This window comes from Trichomycterus rosablanca, chromosome 20, assembly GCF_030014385.1.
Source record: "Trichomycterus rosablanca isolate fTriRos1 chromosome 20, fTriRos1.hap1, whole genome shotgun sequence".
NCBI lineage: Eukaryota > Metazoa > Chordata > Actinopteri > Siluriformes > Trichomycteridae > Trichomycterus > Trichomycterus rosablanca.
In genome coordinates, this window is record NC_086007.1 from 12,284,944 (window position 1) to 12,295,247 (window position 10,304).

Sequence of the window (10,304 nt, forward strand, 5' to 3'; positions counted from 1 at the left end):
CAATAGTTGCAGAAAATGCCATGTTTAGATGTGTGCCCTGTGTTGGATTTTAACTTCATTTTTAACCTCAGATCATTTACCAAACCTGGAATTTTGGAATTTTACCATCGATGTTAAAACTTTAAAAAATGCAATAGTCTTGCGTCCTAGGAAATTGCCTAATATGTTTCACATGACATGGTTTTCTTTACATGTTTCATAATGGTGCATATAATACTTGTTGAGGGTTATGTTAGCCAATTCTGAGTGTCTGAAATTTCATGAGTTGGCGTTTCCAGTACAATTGTGTAAACCTTATAGTATCTGAAGTTTGTATTGTGGTGCTCTTACTCACAGCTGTATTTCATAACTGACTTGCTAAGTGCTATACAGTATTTGCAATGAATATTACATGTATGATGTAAGATCACTGCTTTCTTTTTTAATTGTTTTCATTGGCAATTTAGGGGTTGCTTAGAGGATCATTCTGGTCCACGTATTTGATTTGGCTCAGTTTTAACGCTCCTTACTAGTGAGAGCACACTGTAGTTGGATTAGCTTCTTTAATTTGTCCCAGGTGTAAATGAATGAGTGACTGGCCTCATGTCCGGAGTGTAATCCCACCATTTTCCCAGTGTTCCCAGGATGGACTCTGGATCATTCCCAGTCCTGATTGAAAGCTGAAGGAAAACAAATAAATGCTCCGTAATAATGAACAGAATGTTTTTTTCAGAGATGTGTGTGTCAGACAGAAAGAGGAAGGAAAACATTGGCTGTATGTCATTGGAACTCCTTGTGGTTAATGCCTTATGAGGTGCTTAGGATGATTGTTGCACCTCACATGGTTCCAAATAAATACTGCACTTGGTCTTCAGCTTCAGACAAACTCCACTCCTTCTCCTGCACAGGTAAGGACACAGCATTGTTTATTATTACAGTCTGTTTTAATGATGATGTAATAGTCTTGGACCAGAGATTAGTTTCAGGGATTAGGACTCAGATTTAAACACAAAAATTTCAGGCATGTTTGTAAAAGTTTTGGACTGTTTGAAACTAAAATACGAAATAAACAATTTAAACAAGTCCATGTTATGTGGTAAGTTGGGAAAGACAATTTAACCTGTACATTACCTGCTGGCTGTCCTAATAAAGGAGCATTTTTGGTGCAATGACATTAAAACAGAACTTGGGAAAGGGGATTATTTTAGGCATATAGGGCGGCTCAGTGGATAACACATGGATATCTCCTCAAAACAAGAAGGTCCTGGGTTCAATTCCCAGGTGAAGGTGTGGGTGTGGATCTGCATAGGTGTCCTTCCTCCCACAGTCCAAACACATGCAAGTGAGGTGAATTGCGACTTGTGTTTGACATTAAAGACTTGAACTGATGAATCTTGTGTAACTACCTGTCCTGTCATGAATGTAACCAAAGTGAGTAAAACATGACGTTAAAATCCTAATAAATTAATAAATAGATCATTTAAAGCGAGATTATAAGATCTCAGTGGAATCCCTTAGGCTGATCAAGAATTTGATTAGGGAAGAGTACAGGTTGGGTTAAATTTGTCTGTCATTTGTGGGGGGTAGGGGGGAAGGGGGCATTTGTGGGTACAGATACTGACGCTGGACGAATTGACCTTACTTGCAACTGATGAATCAAATCATCCTAAAGGTGGTCAGTCGAGATTAGGTCAGGGCTCTGTGCAGGCCACTAGAGTTTGTCCACACCAACGCATTAAACCATGTATTTATGTATCTTGCTTTTTGCACAGAGGCACAGCTATGTTGGAACATATGGTTTGGTAGCTCATAATTTCTTCATATAATTGATTTTATACACCTTTTATAGCAATGCAAGTGTGGCTGACACATCTGAAGTAAATAATTAGAAGGGGCACTCATGAAATATAAATAGCTGTTAATAATTAAGATCTGATACATTTGATAGATATAAGTTAAATGATTTAATATCCAGGTCATTTGTGTATTGTTGTGTCTGTCCAGGTTTGCTGCACTTGCTACACAAAGATGTGTTCCCCCTCCTGTTCAAAATGCCTGGGTATTGCCATGATTCTTCTAGCAGTAGTGAGCACGCTGGCCAATCTGCTGCTGCTTTTTCCTGGGTTTCAACATAAATACCTGACGGAAGGTCATATCACCCCAGAGGCCTTGTGGTGCACGGGTATATGGGCTTCTGGATTTGTAGTAAGTGCTGCACATTGGTTGTATAACTTCACTTGTACTTTATTTTGTTTTGTCAGAATTTGTTCATCAACAGCACAGATGGACCAATAGTCCACATATGTGTCGAAAGCATGAGATAAATTGCTTAAAAGATTTTGGAATAAGTGCTTTAATACATGTTTTTTTTTTTAAAGCAAACGAGATCAGTGTACAGTTTGCTATAAGTTTGTGTAGGAAAAAGTTTAAAGAAGACTTAAATCATTAGAAATGTTTTGCATTTGAACCACAAAATGCCACAATAAAGGCAGATGAGGACTTGTGTAATAAATAAATGACAAAAAATAAATACAATTTAAAATTAAATAAACTGGTTGATAAAAGGAAAGTTGATGTAAAACAGTGATTTATCCACCAATAGCCACTGTGGCTGCAGATTTTATACCAACTATCTATGAGCTTTACCTTCTTCCACTAATCAGTAAGATGAAGACCAAGACCAGCTGAGTAAGCATCATGTGTAGCTTGTGTAGTTTGTATAGAGCAGTGGCTGTTTTTAGATGAGAGTGAGTACCACTGATCCATAGGATATGAAAGTGATTGTTGTTAAGAGGTGTAAACAGTGAGAACAAGAGCTTACTTGGTTTTTTTTTTCCAGCCTGGAATGTAAATGATATTTACTGTGTTAATTAAAGATAAAAAATATAAAGTAAAAAATAAAGTAAATGTGGTAAAAGTCTGGGCATAATGGTAATTAAGGTGGAAACTAAAAATATATATTTTTTTCTGCAATTGTTTGTGTGTACTGTATAAATAGGACTGAAAAATAATGCTTTCATGGTACTGCTAATTTAGTCTTTTCTTGATAAAATAACTACTCATGTTTACAGCATTAAGCAGAAGCTATTATCCAAAGTGACTTAAAATTGTGACCCAACACAGCTTAAATAACTGAGGGTTAAGGCGGTGATGAGGGCTTGAACTGGCAAGCTATTTTTACACAACCTTAAACTCCAAGTCCACAACCTTAAACTCTGATCTACCTCTGCCCACAGAGCATTCACCAAATAAGGATCTTACTGCATAAGTATTTAGCTGTTCTAATTTTTATCGTATCACATGATGACTGGACAGTCATCTGTATGCTGCTTTGCTTATGCGTGACATATTTATCATGTGGAAACTCTGCTGGTCACCTCTGAAACCAAACTGTGTGTCTGTGTTTTATCAGGTGATTGTGGCTGCCCGTGGCTTTGTATCAAACAGTACCAAAAAAGGATGCTGTCAATTCAGAGCTGATGTAAGTTCAGTGGGAGTAATTTTTATTGATGACCCATGTACCTCCTTTGAGATTAGTTAAACATCTAGGTACCCAGGTTTCTTACATCTAACATATACAGACAAGTGGCCAGCAACAAAACAACACAATAGGACTCACATGGCATCACCTAAGGTCAACATGAGATTTAATTCGCTTAGTCTGTTTATAAACCCTATTTCCAAAAATAGGTCTATCTGTTATGCCATCCGGGTTTGTATCTCAGCTGTGCTATCGGCTGGCAGTGCATCTACACAGGCATGATTGGCTATGTCTGGGGGGATGACTATTTTTCCCCAAAACAAGCTGAAATATGAACTTATCTGACCACAGTAGATTTTCTCACTGTGTTATGGCTCTGCCCAGAGAACTCGATGGCATTTTCATGCTAATTGTGACAATGGTTTTCCAAAGTACTACTGGGTCACATGACTCTTTCTCATGCAGTGCTGTCTGAAGACCCAGTCTGCTCAGGTCCCATACATTCAACAGTGGTTTCTAGCCTTGCCCTACAGAGACTTCTCCAGATTCCCTGAACCTTTTTACAATATTATACACTGTAGATGGTAAAGACCTACATTTTTGAAACTGATTGACAATTCTCACAAAACGCTGAGCCACAACCCATCTTTGCTTGCACAGACTAAGCCTTTTATACCCAGTCATGATACCTTCACCTCGTGATTCACCGGCTTATTTTGGAATGTTTCAAAATTGTCTAACTTGAATCTTCTATCAACATTCTATTTGTGTGCAAGAATCAAATTTAAAAATTATAAAATAGAATAAAGTTGGTCAGCCAAAACAACAACAATCATTCTTTCCACCTTCTTTCTACTTTTTTAGTTAAATGAAAATTCAAGAGAATTAATAAATCACAGATTTTGCATCAAAATGCATTGTTGCTTGCAATGTTGCTGTAATTATGTACAACATGCAATAGTTGAATGAAATAATCGTCATATGACATAACAAATATCATATGACCGCTACATTGGACAGTGGACAGGATATCACACTGTCATTTCTGACCTTAGTTTGGTTTCACAGATGCTGTGTCGGATAATCTACTCGAGTGTGGCTGTGGTTGCGGCTGTCTTCAGCTTCTTGTTTAATTCAAAGGGATTGACAGGAGGGCCGTTTTGTCTTCATAATGGAACTGAAGGGATGAAATGGGAGCGGCCCCTGAAACGTGTTAATCTAGAGTAAGTAACAGCATAAAATATTATATATAGAATATCCTAGGATATACACTGACCAGGCATAACACTGCATGACCACTATCAGGTGAAGTGAATAACACTGATTATCTCTTCATCACGGCACCTGTTAGTAGGTGGGATATATTAGGCAGCAAGTGAACATTTTATTCTTGAAGTTGATGTGTTAGAAGCAGGAAAAATGGGTCAGCATGAGGATTTGAGCGAGTTTGACAAGGGCCAAATTGTGATGGCTAGACGACTGGGTCAGAGCATCTCCAAAACTGCAGCTCTTGTGGTGTGTTCCCAATTATCAATCAAAAGTGGTCCAAGCAAGGAACAGTGGTAAACTGGCGTCAGGGTCATGGGCGGTCAAGGCTCATTGATGCACGTGGGGAGCGAAGGCTGGCCAGTGTGGTCCGATCCAACAGACGAGCTACTGTAGCTTAAATTTCTGAAGAAGTTAATGCTGGTTCTGATAGAAAGGTGTTACACAGTGCATTACAGTTTGTTGCATATCGGGCTGCAAAAGGGGGTCCAACACTATTTTAAAGGTGGTCATAATATTATGCCTGATTGGTGTATATCTAAAAAAAAAAGTTGGAAGTGCTACAGAGGAGGTAAAAGCTCCCAGTGGTAGTGCACCAAACTTCCCCTTTGTGTCATGACAAGCACCATTACCAGGCATTAGTGTGACGCGTATATGAGCTGTGTTCATAACGTGTGTGTGTGTGTGTGTGTGTTGTAGTGGTTGTGAGCTAATAGTTGATGTGAGTTATGTAAGTGCTTAAAATCATGAATCATGAATGTTTGTGTGACTTGATTTTAGAGCAAAAAGTTATCTCTATGAACCTGAGAGGTGGGCATCTGCCTGTGAAGAACCTGTTGGTGTTGTGGTGTGGAACATTGTTCTCTTCTCTACCATCATGGCTACCAGTGGACTTCAGGCTATCTTCAGTGCTGTGCAGATCCTAAATTCCATACGTGGTGTGATTGTCGGACCTAGACTTTGTAAGAACAAGGTAAGGGTGATAGTTCCTCTTAGTTAGGCCTGATCATTATTTACATTTTACACGTTTACACGTTACTTTAAGTTGCTTTAACATTACACATTGTAACATCAGAGCATTACACATCATAAAAGCTGCCATAAAATTACAAAGTATAACAGCTGCCATAAAATTACACATCATAAAAGCTGCCATAACATTACATAGTATAACAGCTGCCACACAATTACACATCATAAAAGTTGCATGTTATAATAGCTGCCATGACATTACATATTATAATAGCTGCCAATACATTACATATTGTAATAGCTGCCATAACATTACATATTATAATAGCTGCCATGACATTACACATTATAAAAGCTGCTATAACATTACATATAATAACTGCCATAACATTACACATTATAAAAACAGCCATAACATTACATATAATAACTGCCATAACAATACATAGTATAATAGCTGCCATAAAATTTCACATAATCTAAACTGCCATAACAATACATAGTATTATAGCTGCCATAAAATTACACATAATATAAACTGCCATAACATTACATAGTATAATAGCTGCCATAAATTTATACATCATAAAAGCGGCCATAACATTACATAGTATAATAGCTGCCATAAAATTATATATCATAAATTTGCCTTAACATTACATGTTATAATAGCTGTCATGACAATACATATTATAATAGCTGCCAATACATTACATATTGTAATAGCTGCCATAACATCACATAGTATAATAGCTGCCATAACCTTGCATGTTATAATAGCTGCCATTACATTACATAGTATAATAGCTGCCATAACATTACATATTATAATAGCTGCCATAACATCACACATTATAAAAGCTGCCAGTATTGTACATATTATAAAAGCTGCCACTATATTACATATTATTAAAGCTGCCCTAACATTACACATTATAATAACTGCTATAACATTACACATTATAAAAACTGCCATAACATTACACACTATAAAAACTGCCATAACATTACATATTATAAAAGCTGCCCTAACATTACACGTTATAAAAGCTGCCAGTATTGAATATATGATAAAAGCTGCCCTAACATTACACGTTATAAAAGCTGCCAGTATTGAATATATGATAAAAGCTGCCATAACATTACATAGTATAATAGCTGCCATACATTTATACATCATAAAAGCTGCCATAACATTACATAGTATAATAGCTGCCATAAAATTATATATCATAAAAGTTGCCTTAACATTACATATTATAAAAGCTGCCCTAACATTACACATTATAATAACTGCCATAACATTATACATTATAAAAGTTGCTGCTATATTACATTTTATAAAAGCTGCCACTATGTTCCATATTATAATAGCTGCCATAATATTACACATAATAGAAGCTGCTGCTACATTACATTGCATAACATTGCACATTATAAAAGTTGCCTTAACATTATATATTTAAAAAGCTTACATGATACTACACATTTTAAGTTTTCATGATATCACATATTACAAAAGCTGCCATGACGATGACAGAATTTGCCAACATAACAATAGGGGAAGTTTGTTGTTGGGAATGATATGGCAATAAAATGTAATTAATGGAAAAAAATGTTTCCTTTTTCTAGGTTGGCCATGCTTAAACAAATCAGGCTTCATTTGCTTTTGTGAGAATCACTATACAGTCATGATGCTGCAGTTACTACATGAAGCACTTTGCAGAGAGAAACTGCCTTCAGATTCAAGTCAGTCATTTTGCCTGGGTTTCAAAGTTTGTTACATAACAATGGAAACACAAGGTACTATTTAGTGCGTCCTTCTGTGCAACTGTACTGACATACAGGTACTTTTAGTGTATGTTGCTCAGGGAGGTTAAGGTCCTTCTCAAGTGTATTTTAGGGGTAGAAAATCCCAGTGTATTTTACTACTTTCTTTTAAATGGCATAATGAAGGGTTTATTTTCACCAAAACATTACCATACCATTGTTATATTGATTTACTATTGCCGGCCATTTAAGAATATGGTTTGTAGAAGTCTAACACTTAATCTAGGTTAGGCATATTTTTTATTTTAATGAGAAAAAATGCTCTGAAATATTAATGATGTTCTAATACAATACTCTAGAGGTCACCAGTTTACAGTCATCAGAACAACAAGATCTATTTATTAATAATAATGTAATAACTGTATTTATGATTGTGTGACAGACTACTGTATATTAAGCTAATGCAATACTAATTTAAATACTTTGTGACAGCGTCAACAAAATAATGATGTAGTTATGTAAATGTAATCTATTTATTATTTATAACTAGTTACTTGAACTGTACTGTGTACTGTTTTGTATATAAATAAATAAAAAAACCTTACATTTTTAAACATTTTTGTCCATATTTTCTAAAGTGTGCATAGAAATGCAGTGTTCACTTAGTTTAAAAATAAAAACTGAAATCCTAAACAAAACTTAGATGACTTACTCTATATGGCCAACATTAGGCTGCAAGTTGATGAGGAATAAACAAATACAATTCAAAGGTTTCAACCTCTTGACTGCCTTCTAAAATCTAAAATCTTCAAAGTTCTCAAAGATAGAAAAAAAGACTAAAACCTGTCTGAAGAACTCAAGACCTCCAGAAAGCTCCCAGGTGGAACAGTGGGATATTCCGCTAGCACACCAGCCCTGGTCATCGGGCATAATTGGCAGTGCCTGCAGCAGACACGTCTCTGCTAGGGTGAGATGACCGAACTATGTGGGTGGGGTCTTCAAACAGGTGCAGAATGCATGGGTGAAAAAGGGTTCCGCTAAGGGCTGCGCACGGGAGCAAGGGCTGCTGCCCACATGAACAATGAGTTAAGATAGGGGTGGGATATTAAGCCGGATAGGGACACTCTCATATCTAATGCAATTACGACCTCTGCTGGCTGATCGATGGTGCCTGCACAGAGATGGGTGCTCTCAGGGTGTGTCTCTCCGTACACAGTGCTGTTCTGCATTGCACTCGTCAAAGTGTGGGTGACAAAATGCATACGACTGCTGCCCATGTGTCGGAGGGGCGTGGGTTGGCTTCGTTCTGCTTAATCAGAGCGGGAATCAGCATTGGTGGAGAGCCAGCATGACGCAGTCAGGCAATTGAACACGCTAAAAAGAAAATCTACTAAAGCATTGTTTTGCAATTATATTTTTTGAGTGTGGTGGATCGTTCTCAGCACTGCAGTGACACTGACATGGTGGTGGTGTGTTAGTTTGTGTTGTGCTGGTATGAGTGGATCAGACACAGCAGTGCTGCTGAAGATTTAAATATCGTGTCCACTCGCTGTCCACTGTATTAGACAATCCTACCTAGTTGGTCCACCTTGTAGATGTAAAGTCAGAGATGATCGCTCATCTATTGCTGCTGTTTGAGTTGGTCATCTTCTAGACCTTCATCAGTGGTCACAGGACGCTACCCACATGGCACTGTTGGCTGGATATTTTTGGGTGGTGGACTAATCTCGGTCTAGCAGTGACAGTGAGGTGTTTAAAAACTCCAGCGGTGCTGCTGTGTCTTATCCACTCATACCAGCACAACACACACTAACACACCACCACCATGTCATTGTCACTGCAGTGCTGAGAATGATCCATCACCCAGATAATACCTGCTTTGTGGTGGTCCTGGGAGAGTCCTGACCATTGAAGAACAGCATGAAAGGGGGCTAACAAAGCATGCAGAGAAACAGATGGACTACAGTCAGTAATTGTAGAACTACAAAGTGCTCCTATATGGTAAGTGGAGCTGATAAAATGGACAGTGAGTGTAGAAACAAGGAGGTGGTGTTAATGTTACGGCTGATCAGTGTATATAATACTCTAAATTGGCCTTTGGTGTAATAGACTTAACCCCAATTGAAATAAGTTGGATGTTTTATCAGGTATTGATTCTGGTAAGTGTCTGGTGCTATTTGTCTGTTTAAAAGCTACACTGTCTATGTTTAAATATAGACAAAGCTAGATTAAACAAACACTCCATTGTTGACACTAGATTTCTTTTAGAAGGCCAGTGTTTTAACAAGACGAATCCCTCAGGACTCTATTGTTAGGGTTCAGTTCATAAATTTAGTCTATTTGATGTGTCTTCCTCACTTCCTTCAGTTCTTTTTCTCTTGTTTTCCCCTAAGGACATATTTGTATAGTTCTTCTTTCCTGACTGTCCTCTACTTTAAGTAAAAGTTTGCAAACGTGTCAAATCCAGTGTCTCTCTTTGTTTCACCAAACTTCCCTTAGTGTCAAGTAGTATTAAATTGCATGTAAAAATTAGAGCTAAATATATGAACTGACATAGCAGATGTACAGATTGGTAATTTCAGATGATAATTCAGTAAATATACACCGATGAGGCATAGCATTATGACCACCTCCTTGTTTTTACACTCACTGTCTATTTTATCAGCTCCACTTACCCTATAGAAGCACTTTATAGTTCTACAACTACTGACTGTAGTCCATCTGTTTCTCTACATACTTTTTTAGCCTGCTTTTACCCTATGTGGTGGTCCTGTGGGGGTTCTGACCATTGAAACAGCATGAAAGGGGGCTAACAAAGCATGCAGAGAAACAGATG

The 10,304-nt window shown here is 37.4% G+C and overlaps 1 protein-coding gene across 1 annotated transcript; it reads left to right on the plus strand.

Moving 5' to 3' along the window:
• Positions 1-847: 847 nt before the first annotated feature.
• On the plus strand, positions 848-7,706 carry LOC134334795 (transmembrane 4 L6 family member 19). The gene is made up of 6 exons (XM_063017255.1): positions 848-887; positions 1,984-2,184; positions 3,392-3,460; positions 4,529-4,683; positions 5,507-5,699; positions 7,331-7,706. Exons 2-6 carry the CDS (start codon positions 2,008-2,010, stop codon positions 7,343-7,345), a joined length of 609 nt encoding a protein of 202 aa, XP_062873325.1. The 5' UTR covers positions 848-887; positions 1,984-2,007; the 3' UTR covers positions 7,346-7,706.
• Positions 7,707-10,304: the final 2,598 nt, after the last annotated feature.